The sequence below is a fragment of the Megascapheus bottae genome, chromosome 5 (genome assembly GCF_031878675.1).
Source record: "Megascapheus bottae isolate mThoBot1 chromosome 5, mThoBot2.hap1, whole genome shotgun sequence".
Lineage (NCBI taxonomy): Eukaryota > Metazoa > Chordata > Mammalia > Rodentia > Geomyidae > Megascapheus > Megascapheus bottae.
This window is the reverse complement of record NC_143513.1, coordinates 31,587,198-31,605,775: the sequence shown is the minus strand read 5'-3', so window position 1 is coordinate 31,605,775 and position 18,578 is coordinate 31,587,198. Positions and strand designations below refer to the sequence as shown.

The 18,578-nt window shown below is 39.1% G+C and overlaps 1 protein-coding gene across 5 annotated transcripts in view; it reads left to right on the top strand.

Annotated features, from left to right (window-relative positions):
• The first annotated feature begins 1,945 nt into the window (after window positions 1-1,945).
• The window catches only part of Dmtf1 (cyclin D binding myb like transcription factor 1), a 51,924-nt gene continuing 35,291 nt past the window's right edge, over window positions 1,946-18,578 (top strand). For all 5 annotated transcript variants that reach the window (XM_090332877.1, XM_090332881.1, XM_090332880.1 and 2 more), the window contains exons 1-7: window positions 1,946-2,034; window positions 9,591-9,697; window positions 10,274-10,335; window positions 11,166-11,288; window positions 13,632-13,748; window positions 15,240-15,362; window positions 17,202-17,296. In XM_090332877.1, coding sequence (XP_090189003.1) covers window positions 13,640-13,748; window positions 15,240-15,362; window positions 17,202-17,296 — 327 coding nt within the window. In that variant the 5' untranslated portion in view covers window positions 1,946-2,034; window positions 9,591-9,697; window positions 10,274-10,335; window positions 11,166-11,288; window positions 13,632-13,639. The remainder of the gene's footprint in view (window positions 2,035-9,590; window positions 9,698-10,273; window positions 10,336-11,165; window positions 11,289-13,631; window positions 13,749-15,239; window positions 15,363-17,201; window positions 17,297-18,578) is intronic.

The following is an 18,578-nucleotide window of genomic DNA, read 5'->3' as shown; positions in this document are numbered from 1 at the left end:
TATCTTTCTGCCTCAAAGATGGCTATAAAGAAATTTTCTGACCTACCTTATCTGATAGCAGTTGATAAGACCCTGTCTTCTGGAGGAATACAATCCTATGCCCTTAAGGAAAGAATGCTGTGCAGAGAATCTAAACAGGTCTTTCTGTGTCTTCTTCCTCAGCCAATGTTAGATCATACTCCTTTTGTCCAATCACATTTCAATATAATGTGCTTCATTCATGTATAATAAAGGTTTTCCTGAGTTTTGTGAGCTGCACAAACAAATTAATCAAACCTATGGAGATGGTTGGAGGAATTCAGTTTTATAGTGTGTTGAACAGAAGCATTGGTAAAGCAATCTGGGGCTTGCAATGGCATCTAAGGAGCAAGCAGTGAGACCAGTCTTGGTAACTGAGACCATACTCTGTGAGATTTCATGCTACCTCCAGTAGTTTCAGTACTGAATGGAAGGATACTCAGCTGGTGACCACACAGAACAGATTTATTGATCAATTGCTAATGGAAGGAAATTCTCTAATGCCTTGCTTTTCACAGTTAGGCATTAAACTAATAATAAAATATATTTGTCTTAATTCAATACCAATTGACTCTGGGAAAAGCTAGTTATGGGGGGGGGGGGGACCCAGGAAGAGAGAAGGCACATATAGCCAGTTAAGGAAATTAAACAGCAGGGTTCAGCATTATCTAAGATTGTGTAGAATAGACAACCTATTTATTTGTTTATTTTATGCCATAATGAAAAGAGAATCACTTTCTCATCAATGTGTTCATTCCATGCTGCGTATGTAATTACTTTGTGAGAATTGCTCTTTGATTACTTTTTACTTTTCTAGTTCAGGGCTTTCATAGTTTCTATTTTTGATGATTACTACATACATCAAGCTCTATGCAAGCATGTTGTCTACTTTATTTTGGAAGGTAGATCTTATTATTCCCGTTTTTCTAAGGTAAATGTAGCTTAGAGAAGTGAAGTATCATGCTACCGATCAATGGAGCAAAGATACACCTAGGTCTGACATCTATACCATGGCGCTATCTTATCTCTTGGTTTTGCTTATATTAAGCATTACTCTGTAGAGTACATATTAAAAATGAAGCTTATCTAGCCCTTTCACATTAAATTTTTAAGGAGTTCAATGCTCACAACAAAACCGAACAGGAAGTCCAAAAGTCCATATATACACCCCATGACTTCACACATAGGCAATCTCCTCCAGCTAGACTAAGTATTACTATGAGTGAACCTACACCGACACACCGTTCATATGGACAGCCTATGCTTTACGATTCATCCTTGGTGTTGCGTTTTCTGTGAAGTTTTCGTCTATTTATTTTTAAAGAAACGGTTACACAACAGAGCCTGATTTGTGGTCTCTTCTCTAGAATAATGGATGAGTTGACCAACTCAAAAAAACAGCGGGTTGGTGCCCGTCATACAACTTTTTCCTCCTCTAATGGCGAGATCTTCTCTCGCAACACCATACCCCACACCCGGGCACACACCACGTCACGTTAAGCTAGGCAGACCAGGCAAGAGGGACGGGACAGATGCCCTGTTTTCTTCCACATTCACTTTCACAACGGGACACCTGGGGCTCCGACCCCTGGGAAAACAAGGCCTGTGCACCCTGGAGTCCAGAGAGAACGACAGTTGCAGAAGAAAATTAGAAAACAAAACACAATACCGCGCCCTTTATTTCATCAGCAGCGGAACAGTGGGTACAGGAGTCGGGATCCTGAGCCTCCGCCACGTAAATCACAGCGAAACCCTTCTTTCGCGCTCACAGCTCCTGCCGGAAGTGACGCAGAGCCGGCCCCGCCCCCCCGGGAGAGGCGGGCCGGAGGGCGGGGGACGGGAGGGAGCGTTCCGGGGACTGGGGGGCGGGGCGCGGTCGCAGCTCCGTTTCCGGTGGCTCATCGCGTTCGCTCACTGCAGCTGCAGCCACTCTCGCCCGGGGTTGCTTCCTCCATCCTGGTATTTTTTGGAGCCTCCATCCTGGTTCTTCCAAAGTGCCCGGACCCAAAACAGGAAGTAAGTACGCGATGGAACCTTCAGGTCCCAACCGCCGCCACAGCCGCTCCGCCCAGTGGCGCCTGCCCGGCCCCCTTTGCTCGGCCCTTCAACTCCCGCTGGCCGGTTGCCGGCGCCCAGGCACCGCGGCAGGCTTGGAGCCGAGTGTCCGTGAGGTGGTGGAAGCTGCCGGATCCCGGCTGCACCCGAACCAGGGCGGCCTCCTCCTCAGAGCTGAGCCGGGGCGGCGGCGATGGGGCCGCAGAACTGAGGAGAACGAGCGGGCGAGCGAGGGAGCGAGCGATGGCCCGGGCTGAGTCGCGCTTCGGCGGGGGCGGAAAATGGCGGCGGCTTCGGAGGAGCTAAATGGCGCCGGGACCCCTGGGGGGGGGTGGGCCGGGAGCTGTGGTGGGCGACCGGGGCCGGGCAGCGGGGATGGTCGGGGCCTTTCGGTGGTCTTCCCGCGGCGTTCTTCAGAGGGGCGGCTCGGCCTCGGGTGTGGGGTTCTGGCGTGGCCCGGGCGGAGGAGCGGAGGGGTTGGGTGGGGTTGACAGTGGGGCGGGTCTCGGCCCCCGCCTCCCCTTCTCTTTTTCTTCCTTGTCCCCTTTTAACCGTCCTCGTTTCTCAAACTCGTCTGTCCTCTGTGTGTGTTCAGCTTTGCTCAGCGACTCACGACCCAGGCAGAGGGAGCTCGGGGGCGGGGGGGGGGGGCTCGCCGGTCTAATCGCCTGTCGTTTTCCTCAGCCCGGGTCAGTGTGCGGGAGGAGGTGGGATGCGGGGCGCCGGGGCGGGGGGGAGAGGATGGTGCAGCCCCCGCCCAACGCGGAGAACACGCCTGCAAGATAGGAACTATCTCAACTGTGCAGAGAACGTTTTTTGGCATTGTAAAAAAAAAAAACAAAAACCAGCAAAACCTGTCCCTTCAATAGACTTTGTTGACAGTCTCCTGAGGGACCTCCAGGTAGCTGTATTCCAGGCTCCGCTGGCCTTGCGGAGAACTGACCGAATACCCGTCCTATGCAGTTAAAATGATACCGCATACGCGGTCCTAATAAAAACAATTCGGTGTAGAGAAGGAAGCGGTGATGGTTCTGGGAAATGTACGCCGCGCCTTCCTTGACGGAATGGATTCGCCTGATGGCTCTTCTGGAAAGTTCATTGTGTACCTCCTTGTTGGGACGTTGGGGGAGGGAGGGGGATTCACGTTCTATATTGTAATAATTCCGCATCTTACTTTGAGAAAAATAATGCCATTTGGGGTTTTTGTTTTTGTTAGCACTTGAGAGTTTTGATCTGTGAACCACAATCTTTGGCTTTTTAGGCACCACTTCACATGAGGAAATGATTTTTTTTATTATGTTGAATGTTTTACAAATATAAAATCCATTTGTTTTCAGTTTAGGATTTTCGGGGTTTTTTTCCTATTAAATTTCTTTAAGCCGGTTTTAAGTTTGTGTCTTAATTATTATTGTGTCTTGATTATTTTAGTAATTTGAGTAATGTACCACCCAGCTTTATACGACTCCTACTGAAGTGAAAACACCAGAATCTTAGCTTTTATTATAATAGAGAGACAATAAGATTTCATACAGTTGGCTACAATTTGGGAAACTTCAAAGTTAAATTTTTTAAAACAGTTTCATGCTGAGAGAGTACCAAATACTTGTTTGTGTTACGAGTAAAAAAGTTAACATGTTTTGTACTCATTTCATCCCATTTTTATATCACAGGTGCTTTTTTGTGCCACCAAGCAAGCTAATTTTTTTCTCCATTGTTTTAGTTAATAAATTTAGCTCAGAGTTTGCTTCCTTGGTTAAAGAGTGAAGTAACTAATTGATGGAGTCAAAATGCAATCATTTGCTCTGTTTTCATCAACTTTTAATCAGTAATTACTAGGCATTACATACTTAGACTTTTAAGACCATGCTTTTAAGCATTTATGAGAATAATACATATGAAGGGTGTGCATGCCTATAATACTAGTTAAAACTCTTATTTCCAATTAACGAGCAGAAAAACCAAAAGTGGAGCCGTGGCTCAAATGGTAGATTGGCTAGCCTTAAGCAAAAAGGCTTAGACAGTGCTTCAGCCCGAATTCAAGCCCCAGGACCAGCACCCATCCCTTCCTCCCCCACTCCCCCAAAAAAAGGTATATACTGTATAACCCTTTTTCTTCTGGGTTTAGCTTCATTTATCTCCCCAACGATTATAGACCCTAATATTTATTGATGTATAATAAATTTTTCTTTAAAAGTTTCGTATTTTGAACACTTGGTTGTCTTATGGTCCATTAAGTACAGTGTCTAATTTACATTTATATGAATGAATAAAATAACAAAACAGATGTCCTTGGGATTCACAGCCTTGTACTATGGATGTTGAAATATTGAGGATACTTAGTTTTTTAAGTACTGAAGTCCAGGATAACATTGAATATATGTCATTGTCTATTGCATAGACATCAGATCTTCAGAAGAGCGCCAAAGCTTACAAAAGATTCATTCAGGAACTGTGCTATAGTTCCTATTCATTGTACTGAGATGCTATCCTCCCTTTTTAATCATTGCATTTTGTTTCTTAATGGTCCATTTTCTCTTACTATAATTTTTAGCATTGTTTTTCATATAAAGCATTTTGAGGAGTCACATAGTGGTTTAAGTCTATAATTCTAGCTGCTTGGGAAGCACAGATTGGGAGGAATTAACCATTTGAGGCCAGCCCAGGCAAAAAAAGTTTTTATCACTGTCTGGACCAGTGACTGGATTTTATGAGGTGAACCTATCATTTCAGTGACATGGGAAAACACAGGTAGACCTGGACATAAGATGAGACCATATCAAAACAACCAACACAAAAGACGCAAACAGTTTTAAAATACATGTGGCATCTAATGCAGTTTTTTCATTAGAATTGATAATGCTTTGGCTTTATGATATAGAAATCACAGGTTTGCTTTGATTCCATAAAGGTAAATTGATGATTCAAATAAAAAGCGCCTATTTCATTACTTCCCTGCTCTCAAAGTGTGGGAAAATAGCCTCTTTGAAGACAGAATATCAGAAAGGAATTAGACAAATACTAGAGAGATAGATGTGAATTGTTTCATTGTTGTTTTTTACCATCCTCTGTTACAAAATATTTTAAATGTACTGTTGTCAGACCATTTTTGCTGGTCACTAATGGTCAAACCTAATCTAATTCACTTGTTACATTAGGTAATAAAAGAAATGCTCAATCATTTTTAATTATTTCCTATGTATATTTCAGAATCTTCCAGGGAAATGTGCTTTGAAAATTAACTTGAATATAAATCAGAGGAGCTAGGTAATAATTTTTATTTCCCTCTAAAGATCTTCTGATGGTGCCTTGTATAAAAGTGCTCAGTCTTGAATGACTTGTACAGTGTAGCCAAACAAAAACCCTTAAATCATGTACTTTTTAGCAGGCAATATGGTTTTATTGTCAGATATTAAATCTTTTACCTTAAAATGACCTATATTACTGAGTAGTTCTCCTTACTCAAATATATTTTAAGCAATTAAAACTTACTAGAATGCTGGGTGCCAGGGCTCCCGCCTGTGATCCTAGCTACTTAGGAGGCTGAGTTTTGGGGTTCAGTGTCAGCCTGGGCAAGAAAGTCCATCCAATTAAAACATGAAAAAAGTCAGAAGTGGAAATGTGGCTCAAATGGTAGAGTGCTAGCCTTGAGCAGAAAAGCTCAGTGATAGTGCCTAGGCCTATTACTGTTAAGATTCCATTACCATTATTGACACTTTATAGTATATAGTCATTTTCCATCTTAAAAATCAAGCTAGTCGGTCATGGTAGCTCACGCCTGTACTCCTGGCTACCTAGGTTGCTGAGATCTGAGGTTTGAAGTTCAAAACCTGCCTGGGCACTAAAAAAATCGTGAGAATTTTATCTCTAATCACTAGAAAACAAAGTGTCGCCGTTGCTCCAGGGTTAGGGAGGTAGCCTTGAGCTGAAGAGCTCAGGGACAGTACCCAGGCCCAAAGTCCAAGTCTCACGGCTGGGAAAAAAGAAAAATCAAACTATATGGAGATCACCCACCTGCCTGGCAAGTGTAAGGACCTATGTTCAACCTCATTGTTAAACAAAGTCAATGAACATTAATTAGGTACCTTAATTCAGTATTCCTATTGTAGACTTATAAATCTGCTTCTTAAACTCTTTCATAAATTATATAAAAACCTAACCTCAAGTCTCTGGAACCATGTACTAAGCGTTTTACCTCAAATGTGAAGTGTTCTGGTTCTGAATGGAATAAAACTGCTGGTACTCATGAAGATGTGATTCAGTGGCCTTGTCTGTTTTTTGATATCTCTATGTATCCCTATACAGGGTGTAGGTATGTGTCTTGTGTTAACCGCCCCTTAAAACTTTACTGTTAAGAAGAGATTCTTTACTCAGAATGAAAAATCTACTTCAAGATATGTAATTTTTAAATTATATAACAGTATAAATATAGTTATGGTGATGATTGTTACAGTTATTACAAATATAATTTCACAACTAAAAAAGTTCAATAACTGCTGATCAGACAAACCTAATGTGACCATTTAAAATGTGAGGTTTAAAAAGTATTAGAAAATGCTCCTGTGACAGTAAATGATGCAAAAAAAAGAAAAGTACAAAGAGGGGGAGTTTACAAAGATGTGATTATGAAGCCAGGCGTGGTCGTTCATGCTTAGAATTCAAGTACTTGGGCTAAGACAGGAGGATCATGAATCACAAAAGCAAAGTTATGTTGATAAATGACTAAATGACATGAAGGCTAACAGTTTTGAGAGGTATGCGAAAAACATTTCTTGCTATTATATCAGGAAATAAGAATTGATTCTCTCTTATGTTTGAATTAATGCTTTCTTCTCAATCTTTTAATTCATCATATATCTTGGTAGGTTTTACTAGATATGGCAGGTCACGTCAATAATCTTAGTCCTTTTTAAAGCTGAGATGAGGGTCATGGTTCAAGGACAACTCATGCTTCCCAAGATCCCGTCTAAATCAATAAAAGGTGGTTGTGAAGCTTAAATAGGCTCTTAATACAAGCCAGCCCAGCATAAATGAGGTCCTATTAGAAAGTTAAAGCAGAAAGGTTTGGGATATGGCTCAAGGGGTAGTTTACCCAGCAAATACAAGGTCTTGAATTCAAACCCCAGTACTACCCCAACAACAGCAAGATGAATCTTTCAAATGTCTAATGTCATGTAGCTTTATTTTCCAGCTTAGAATAATAATGCCTAGCATCTCCAGTCAGCAAAAATGTTGCCTGCTGTGCTTTTTTTTTGCCAGTCATGGGACTTGAACTCAGGGCCTGAGCCCTGTCCTTGGACTTTTCTCAAGGCTAGAGCTCCTCCACTTGAGCCACAACACCACTTCCAGCTTTTTTCTATCTATGTGGTACCGAGGAATTGAACCCGGGCCTTCATGCATGCCAGGCAAGTACTCTACCACTAGGCCAAACTCCCGGCCCCGCCTGCTATGCTTTTAAAAACACTTTTTTAAAAATTTGGTTGGAGGTGTGGCTCAGTTGGTACAGTGCTAGTCAATGAGTGAAAGTGTTGAGTACTGAGGTTAGTCCTAGTATCGGGCCTAAAATAATTATTATGGAATGCTGGTGGCTCACACCTATAGTCCTAGCTACTCAGGTATCTGAAATCTGAGACTTGCAGTTCTAGTCCAGATTGACAAATCTGATTTGTATCTCTAACAAACAAGCAAAAGGCAAGAATTGGAGGCATGATTTAAGTGATAGAGCACCAGCCATAAGCAAAGAAAGGCATTTTAAGACCTTGCCCCAAATTTAAGTCCTACTACTAGCCAGAAAGAAAAGAAAACCAAAAGGTATATCTCAAGCTAGGAATTATCTTTTCTTGGTTTGTTTTTTTCAAATGTTACCTGACACATTGCCAGTCCTAGGCTGGATGCTGTCCTTGAGCTCTTTTTTTGCTCAAGGCTTGTGCTCTACCACTTGAGCCACAGTGCCACTTACAACTTTTTCTGTGATTAATTGGAGAGATATCATAGACTTCTGCCCCGACTGACTTCAAACCATGATCCTTAGATCTCAGTTTCCTGGAAAGCTAGGATCTGGCAATATCTGACATTTAGCTGCCTAGAAAGTTGGATTGGAAGCTCGGTGCCAGTGGCTTACACCTGTAATCCTAACTACTTAGGAGACTGAGATCTGAGGATCATGGTTTAAAGCCAGCCTGGGCATGAAAGTCTGCCAGACTCTTAACGGATGAAGCAAGGAAGGAAGGAAGGAAGGAAGGAAGGAAGGAAGGAAGGAAGGAAGGAAGGAATATAGATTTTTAATGGAAATAACCAACAAGATAGGACAGTACTAAGTCAGAACTTTACAACAGTGGAGTGACTGAATTTACAACATGAGTCACTGAATTCTATGTTAAATCATAAGTGCAAGATTGTTTTTAAGTTAGCATTAAAGTAGAATGACAGCATGACAGTCAGATCTGACTGTCATGGAGAACAGTAGTGACATTAATAAAAACTTTGAGTAGATTAGTGGGGGCAAAAGTTGTATTGGAAAACAGAACTGGAAGCAGAGAAAAAAGACAAGCATGCAACATTGTTTTCATTTGGTTTAACTGTGACAGTAAGAATGAGAGGAACAAGTGGGATGTTATTCAGAAGAGTACTTCTGAAAGAAGATTGAGAAATGTCAGTAAGTCAACTTAGGATATAAGGTTAAAAATTCAGCAGTTTCACCTGGGAGGCTGAGATCTGAGGATCAAGGTTAGCACTTCTGGCTTTTTCTATGCATGTGGTACCCAAGGAATTGAACCTGGGTCTTCGTGCATGCTAGGCAAGCACTCTACCACTAGGCCAAACTCCTGGCCCCTCGTGTGTTCATTTAACAAATACTATTTGTTAAATAATATTTAACAAATGCTATTAAAATACTGCCAGAAAAATCCTCTGTCCAGCTATTTTTCACTAATTGCAGCTACCTTTCGAAGCATAGTAATCTCTTGGATGACATTTTTATGGTTTACTATTTCATTCTACATACTACAGTCTGAGTGATCTGTTAAAAAGTGTAAATTGTAATTATATTTCAAAATAAAGATTTTCAAAGCCTTCTGTATCTACTCTGTCTTTTCCTTTTTGTCACAGTCATGAAATACTGAGACAGATTCACTTCATAAAAACAACTTTATTTAGTTCACAAGTCTGCTCTGGAAATGCCAACACAAATGGCAGAGGCATTCTGAGGTGGGAGAGAAAACATTTCAAAACAGGAAGCTAGAGACTGAGGAAGTCTCATAATCATTATGAGAATGCATATCTAACTGAATAAAAACTTCCCACTAGACTCCATCTCCTAAAGGTTCCGTACCATCTTTCATCGCTACCTTGGGTATAATGAAGTTATTGTACTTAAGGAATGTCTGCTTCAATATAGTTGGAAGAAATCTGAGAACAACATCCAACAATAAGGGATTTGATTATATTAATTTTTTAAATGCAGAAGTTACCAATGAAACATTTTCTGTAAATGATTAATTTGTTTCCTTTGTACTTTTCAGTGTAAATGGAATTCAAAAAGGACAATATAAAATTGTAGTCTCACACATATACCAACGGGTGAGATACAAACACAACAACACTTACCGGAGTGAAAACTCATTTTCTGGTAAGTTTATGGGGGAGGGCCAGGGAGACAGGCAGGTTTATTATTTTCTCCCCTACATTTCTGTTTTCTCTAGTAGGTATTTTGACCAGCTTTAAAAGTAAAAAAATGCCTTCAAGAATGAGACAAATAGAAGATCTAACAGCTGCCTAGAGATTTCTCTAGCAAGATTCAAAACTTTCATTGAAAATTTAATTATGTATAAGAACTTCTCAACTATATATAAGAACTCCGAACTATAATCACCCTACAAAACAGTTCTATTTGAGTTCTACAGTATTTAGTCCTTAATCTTTGTCAAAACATCCTTGTACTGAGATCCTGTGCTATTTTTATTTTTTTGGTTGGCCTTTTCTAGTAAAGATGAGATTTCTTCTAAAGACCTTTTTTTCCCACATTTTGTAAGGTATTCAAGATATTGAAATTTTCCCATTCTGGCCTGATCGTTGCCTGTTTATTTTTTCCAGATTCCTGTTTATCTGTTATTTTTAAATGGTTTCTGATCATATAGATACTTAAATGTTAATGCTTTAAGATAAAATGTATTATTGTAAAGATAGATGTTCTTTTATATCAAAGGAGAGAAAGAAGATCCTTGACTTGGTAGGAAGAAGCTCTCAGGCCTGACAAGAGGCATTTGGGTAAGTTTTGACAACTCTTTTGTGACTGTGAAACTATAAGTGAACTGCCACCATAGAATTACTTTATAATGAAAAAGGAGAGAAATGGAGCCATGTGCTGGTGGCTCATGCCTGTAATTGTAGGTACTCAGGAGACTAAGATCTGAGGGTCAAAGTTGAAACCACCTAGGCAGGAAAATCATGGAACTCATCTTCATTTAACTATCAAAAACCAGAACTGAGAGCTATAGCTCCAAGTGATAGAATGATAGCCTGAAGCAAAATAGCTCAGGGACAGCATTGGGCCATTAGTTCAAACCCTGTGGACAACCACAAAAGAAAATAAAGCTACTAAGGTCTACAATTAATTTTCATAGAATGTTTGCTTAAGAATACCTTAGAATGAAATTGAACTCAGTAGATACAGAAATTCATTATTTCTTTTTATTTTTTTGTGGGTGGGTGTTTGTTTTTGGCCAGTCCTGGGACTTGGATTCAGAGCCTGAGCACTGTCCTTGAACTTTCTCAAGGCTAGTGCTCTACCATTTGAACCACAGCACCACTTACACCTTTTTCTGTGTCTTTAGTACCAAGGATTTAAACCCAGCGTTTCATGCATGCCAGATAAGCACTCTACTAGCCCACACTTCCAGCCCATGTTCTGCTTCTTTATTGTACAGTTCTTTTTCATGCTGATTGCCACAGTATTACTCCATCTATAAAGAGGTGGGTTTTATCTTACTCTTTCATTGAAGAGGCACAAACCCTGGAGGCCATCTGTTAGCAATATGCATGCATATCATTTGTTCTCATTAAGCGTTGATGTATAATGCTTTTTGTTATTTTTTCAGACTGTTGGAGAGACAAGATCATGGGGCAAACACAGTCTGGATAACATGAAAGTGATGCTGCTCTCTAGGGGAAGGCGACTTGATTCTCTGGGAAGGGCCACAGCTGATCCCGTCATTTTCTAGGTAAGCCTGTCCTTGTTGCAAGGTATCTCAGGCCATGATTTGCAAATTTTAATCATCTTCAATAATATGGTATGATTATGGTATAATCATAGTCATGATAAAATGATTTCCATTTATCTTTTTTTTTTTTTGCCAGTCCTGGGCTTGAGCTCAGGGCTTGAGCACTGTCCTTGGACTTTCTAGCACCTGAGCCTCAGCACCACTTCCAGCTTTTTTCTATGTATGTGGTACCAAGGAATCGAACCCAGGTCTTCGTGCATGCTAGGCAAGCACTTTAACCACTAGGCCAAACTCCTGGCCTGATTTCCATTTATCTTAAGTGGCAGCATTACAATTGTAAAATGAATGATGTCCTTTTGTGTAGTAAATTTTTATTATTTATTATTAGCACACAGTAAACTGAGTCACTGAATCTTTGTGTAAATACTTTTTTTCTGCCAAAGGAAAATATATTCATTTAAGTAGTAAATACTGTAAGCAAATGAACTACTACCCATATGTGAGTCAAATAAATAGCAATTAATTGAAAATACATGTTAAGATTTAAGTCATCTGTTTTGCTCACTTGGTAAGAAGTATCTAGATAAGATCCAAATGGAATGCTAAAGGAAGAACTTCATGAAATATTATGTGGTGATTCTGAAGATAACCAGGGCATTAATCGTTGAATACATTTACCCCTGCCAACTCTAAGAATATTATGTTTGTAACCCTACCTACTCAGAAAGCTGAGAGCTGTGGATCATGGTTCAGGAAAGTTCATGGTTCAGATATACAATTGAGCAGAAAAGTCTTTAATATTCTATCTTCAATTATCTAGCAAAATGCTGAGGTAGAGGTGTAGCTCAAAGGGAACACTGGCTGTGATCAGAAAAGCTGAGTGAATACAGCTTTCTAGGCATTCACATATACTAAGACCCAAGGCAGATACTCTTAGGAGAGGAACAGGCATAATGCCTGTGTGCATCTGATCATACAAAGTAATATTTATCAAAATGGACTCCAGGAAATGAAAACAAGCGGTGTTTTTTTTGTTTTGTTTTGTTTTTTTGCTGTTTTTGTTTTCTTTCCCTTTTGCTTTGATTGTTCCATTTATATGTTGGGAGTGGAGTGTAAGGGGAGGCACAGAAATGAAGGGTCAAAGGACAAAGAAATGCAGCAATGGTACTCACTGAATGCAATGTTGAGAATGAGCTATACAACTTGTGGTTAGGGATGGGAGGGAAAATCTCAGGTGAAGGAAGGAGTGACATTGTTCAGAAAGAAATGTCCTCTTTACCTGATTTATATAACTGTTAACTCCTGTACATCACCTTTATGATGATAATGATGATGATGATGATGATAAAAGACAAGTGAGATTAAAGTCTTGGATTCTAGCCCCAATATGACTTATAAAAGAGTATATTGTATTCTGGACTCTGATCATTCAGTCTGTCTCAACAAGAACAAAATAATGGGATGTATGTACAAAACAGTGTGTAAAAATACTTGAAACAGTGAGCATTCTCTTTTTCAAAAGAAAGCCTAAGCCAGTGTAGCTCATGCCTAAATGCTAGCTATTATCGAGGCTGAGATCTGAGGCTCATGGTCCCTGGTCAGCCTGTGCAAGAAAGTGTAGTCTTATTTCCAATTAATCATCAAAAAAGTTGGTAGTGCCAGGTGTGGTGGCTCACACTACTCAGGAGGCTGATATCTGAGGATCAAGGTTCAAAGCCATCCTGGGCATAAAAGACCTGAGACTATCTCCAGTTAACCTCTAGAATACGGGAAGTGGGGCTTGACTCAAGGGTAGGTGGATAGCTTTGAGCTGAAGAGCCCAGGCCCAATTCAAGCCCCATAACCCCTCCCCCCCCCCACGTGCACACACACACACACACAAAGTTGGTAGTGAAGCTATGGGTCAAGTGGTAGATTGCCAGCCTTGAACAAAAAAAAGTAAGGAGTGGTGCCCCAGACCCTTAGTCTAAACCCTATTACTGGCAAAAAAAGAAAAAGCAGGGAGGGATATGGAGGGAAAAGGGAAGGAGAGGAAAAAAAAGCCTAACTCCAAACTACTCAAGAGGCTGCATTTTGAGGATTAAGATTCAAAGACGGCTTGGTAAACAAATCTTGGGAGACTCCTCTCTAGTGAAATGCTAGAAATGTAGGTGTGGCTATGATAGAGTACCAGACTTGTGCAAAGGAAAGCACAAGTTCCTATGTTTCAGTCCCAATATTGTGTGCTTGTGTACACAAAACACTGTAGGCAAACAGTGGATAAGTGGATATTTGAGGACGTACTTCATGTTCTTATCTTAAAATATTTTTTAAAATCCTGATCTGGAGTTTATTCTTACACAGATTTGAGTATGAGCACAGTTGAAGAGGATTCTGACACAGTGACTGTAGAAACTGTGAATTCTGTGACATTAACTCAGGACACAGACGGGAACCTCATTCTTCATTGCCCACATAATGGTAGGAAAACTGGTTGGCACATATTATGACTTTTGAGATTTCTAAATTCTTTGTCACCTTTAATTCCTGTTACCCAGGTAGACAATTGAGGTTAGCACAATAGTAAAAAGATCATCTTTAGCGGTTATGAATTAATATTAATTCATATTTTTATTTTCATATTTTAAATATACTTTTGTACTTTAAAATTTACTATAATTTTATCCTTTATCAAGCTTAGAACTATTGTATAAATGAGATCTGTTGGGTCTCCCAAAATAATGTAATAAATATAATATGCTTTTATATCATTTGGTACTAACCGTATATTTAATGCAACAGAAAATGTAAACATGGTCTTACTATTGCAGGTATTTGTTATTATTGGAAATGATGTTAAAGGATTTTATACAACTGTTTGTGTACGATTTCATATAATTACCTCTGATGATTTAAGATTCAAAAGCCTTTTCCACTTATACTGTATTTTTGTTACTTGATTTTTGTTTCAGGTTCATCTTTAGTAATCTAGCTTCTGTCTTTTTATTTTATAGTATCTTGACTTTTTTCAGTCAAATGTGGGTTCACCTAGGACCCTATTCAGATGACTTATCTCCCACATTCGTCAAACACGAAAGCTTATTGTTGTAATATTATAAGGCATTTTTTATTCTATTTCTCTATTTCAGTCTTCTGTTTAGATTTTATTTTCTCTTTGGGATATCTCTAGGCTATAACCAGTCCCCTGCCTCTAATTAATTGTCAAAATGTTGGCAAAACTGGTCATGGAATTGAATGATGTAAGAAAATTATTTAGAAGCCCTTAAATAGTTTTTAGAAGGTAGTGTATGTTCTTTAATTTGGTATATAGACTTTTCCATATATCATTTTTCTTCCTAGCCTTACCTTCTTATATTGTAGTAGATGAGTTATTTTGATTGTAATAGCCCACCTTTCATGCCTCGGTGTGAATATACATGTTCTAGTACCCAGAAAAGTAACCACTTTTCCCTGGGTTCCTTCTTTTTCAAGTTTAAGATACCTCCTTCAGAAAACCCTCTCTTGCCTCTACTCTGTATGAAACTGCTCTGCTCCAACAGGGCCTTATCATTTTGAAATTGTTGATTTATTTATCTCTACTACATCATAAATTCCTTAATGGCCAAGGTTTTTCCTTCATTGTTCTATTTTGAACACTTAGAGCATAGTAAACATTTAGTAAATATTTATGAATGAGTCAGTTAACCAGCCTTGTTTTTTTATGTGAAATACTTGGAAAGCCAAGTTGGTTAAAAAATATTATCTTTTTTCTTGGGTTCTTGTCAGAGAATAGAAATACAATAGACAGGGAAAGCAGTGTCTCTTGAGTACTTATATAGGTGGGTTTAGTTAAGTTGTTGAATTAAGAACATGGTTTTAATGGGTAAGAAAATTGTTGCTAAGTCATAACCAGACGGAGATTTTACTTCTTGATTAGAAGGTTTTGAGATTTTTATTTTTTTCTTGTATTAGAAGCTGATGAAATAGACTCAGAAGATAGTACTGAACCTCCACATAAGAAGCTTTGTTTGTCCTCTGAGGATGATCAGAGTATTGATGATTCTACTCCTTGCATATCAGTTGTTGCACTCCCAAGTAAGTCATTATGTATTAAGAACACAAAATTTGCCTTTTGAAATCCAATTTTAATTTGCAAGAGATTCAGTTGGCATTTTCAGGTAGGCTTGGGCAGTTTACTCTTCTCATTTAGTAAAAAGAAAAAAAAACTTTAATGTGTAATTATCATGTGCCACGCATAATTCTAAGTGCTTTCACCTATGTGGTCTAGTCTTCTGTTATAATATTGTTTAGAATAAACTATATTTCAGAGGCGATAAATGCCTCAAGGAAGACCATTGACAAAAGACTATAACTGCAACATTAGGTTGTAATTCTGCTTTGTTTAATAAAGAAGAAATCCTCTTTGTTTCAAAGCCTAGAGTATATGACTTCATTAGTGGTAGAATGGGGCAAATGGTTGTTAGAGTTGTGCCATAGCTAATTTTGTATGTTTTATGTTACAACATCAAGCAAAATCTTACCGAGAGAGAAGAACTAAGTTTTCATCTTGAAAAAATTGAGGATGTGTATGTACTTTGTGCTTAGACTCAATTCCTTTTTAAATTAACCAGAAAAGTTACTGTGACTTTTTTTTTTTTTTTTTTTTTTTTTGCCAGTCCTGGGCTTGAGCTCAGGGCCTGAGCACTGTCCTTGGACTTTCTCAAGGCTAGAGCTCTACCACTTGAGCCTCAGCACCACTTCCGGCTTTTTTCTATGTATGTGGTACCGAGGAATCGAACCCGGGTCTTCGTGCATGCTAGGCAAGCACTTTAACCACTAGGCCAAACTCCTGGCCCCCCGGCCTTTTTCTATGTGTGTGGTACCAAGGAATCGAACCCAGGTCTTCGTGCATGCTAGGCAAGCACTTTAACCACTAGGCAAAACTCCCAGCCCCTACTGTGACATTTTATAGAAAGCGTGTTAATGTTAATAATTCTTCTAGGAATGACATATGTGAACATAAAATATTTCTAATGACCTTTCCTCTTAATGGTTTATGTGTTTAATTCTTTCCTCTTTGACCGTTAAATTGTAACTCCATTTTAAGTCTTGGTTTGTTTATACAGATATAATCATATGTATGCATGCATGCTTGAATGCATGTATGTTCTTGTACTAGAGCCTGAACTCAGGTCCTTATGGTTTTCTCAGTTGGAGTTCTGTCATTTGAGCCATACTTCCAGCTTTTTGTTGGCTAATTGGAGATAATTTCATCTTTCCTGCCCAGACTGGCTTTGAGCCACGATCCTCAAATCTTTGCCTCTTGTATAGCTAGTATTGCAGACATAAACTACCTGTATTTGGCAAGTCAGTCACTCTTCTATACAAATTCTTCTGATGATTTCCTTCACCACAGCGAAGCCAAGGTCTTTATTCAACTACAGGCCCTACTAATCATGTTTATTCCTCTCTAGCAGCATATTAGGTTTGCTTTTCTCATAAATTCTCAAAGCATTCCCCATCAGAGTTTTGTGTTTGACTTTCCTTCTTGAAATACTTTTCTGGAGACATTGCATGACTAGCTTCCTTAAATAATTCTCTGTGCCAAGGACTGATCATTTTCCCCAGCCTCTTGTCCAAAATTTCAAACACATGAACTTTTCTTTCTTTTATATTTTTATCCTAACCTTGTAAGTACAGTCCCTCATTGATATGTCCATTTTAGGTCTTTTTTTCTGCTAGAATATAAGCTTCACAAAAGTAAGACTTCATGTAAATTAGATGCATAGCAGTGTTTATAGAACAAATGAGTATTTCCATGTGGTATATATTGATAATTATATTGAGAAATTAGGTGATCCTATTTTCTGTGAGAATTTTTTCTATAATTAGATACTGTTATTACTGTGGAGATGAATAATTTTTTTCTTGAAGTTTCAGAAAATGATCAGAGCTTTGAGGTGACCATGACTGCAACCACAGAGGTGGCAGATGATGATCTTACTGAGGGAACTGTGACACAGATCCAGGTATGGTAGATCTCTTAACTGCCCTCAGGAAGAAGATAATTTACATGTGCTTTATCATTTAAAATGGTAAGAATATACTTTGTTGAGCAAAATAATCATAAAATGAAAGAGTAGAGCGCCAGTGGCTCATGCCTGTAATCCTAGCAACTCAGGAGGCTGACAGCTGAGGATTATGGTTCAAAGCCAGCTGGGACATGCAAGTCCATGAGACTCTTATCTCAAATGAACCCCAGAAAACCAAAAGTGGTGCTGTGGCTCAAGTGGTAGAGAGCTAGCTATAGGAGTCAATGTCAATGGTTCACATCTGTTAAGATTGCGCCTTTTTTTTTTTTTTTTTTTTTTTTTGTGGTCAGTTCTGGAGCTTGAACTCTAGGCCTGGGCAGTGCTGACCCTGAGCTCTTCAGCTCACAGCTCCTGCCCTACCCCTAGACCGGGGCATTGTCCCTGAGCTCTTTAGCTCAAGGCTATTGCCCTACCCCTTGAGCCACACAGCCAGTTCCGGTTTTTTAGTGTTAATTGGAGAGAAGAGTTACACAGATAAAGTGCCCCGGCTGGCTTTGAACTGTGATCCTCAGATCTCAGCCTCCTCAATAGCTAGGATTTCAGGCATGAGCCAATGCGCCTGGCTTGTGCCTTTTTTTTTTTTTAAATAGCTTTTCCCTTTGTTTCATCTCTTCACAGTGACCATTCAATATGATAGTTATAAGTTGATATGTAGCATCAAAGATAACCCAGATATCCCTGCACTACTTTGATCCTTAGGCCTTAGTAATAAGCATCAAAGAAGATACAAAATCACAAAATTACCAGAGGAGGAAGTCTCAAATGTACATCAGACAACTTTGAACAAGGGTGGGGGAGATCCTTATACTTTACTCTTTGATTTCAGCAAGTAATTTGAATAGAATATTTTTGCAAACCCTCTGACTCAATAGAATCCTTCCTTCAGAATAAGTCTTCAAAAGCTTTCAAATTTTCAAATATCAATTGTTTGAAATTTGATAACTGTATAATCTTAACTTTGCTGTAAATGCTTGTGATTTGATTTACAGCCTCATTACTGAAAGATTGAATAATGGTAGTCCTTAATATAAGGCGAATTATAAGGCTTTCTCGTTATTTGTTACTACCATTTTAATTTGTAATATTTGCTGATAAGATTAATATAGGGTTGCAAATAGAAAGCATAGTTAAAAGTTCAAAAATAGCTTTCTTAACTGTTTTCTTGATGAAAACTAAATACACTTATTAGACATAGTTGTTAATAAGCTGTGCCTCATTC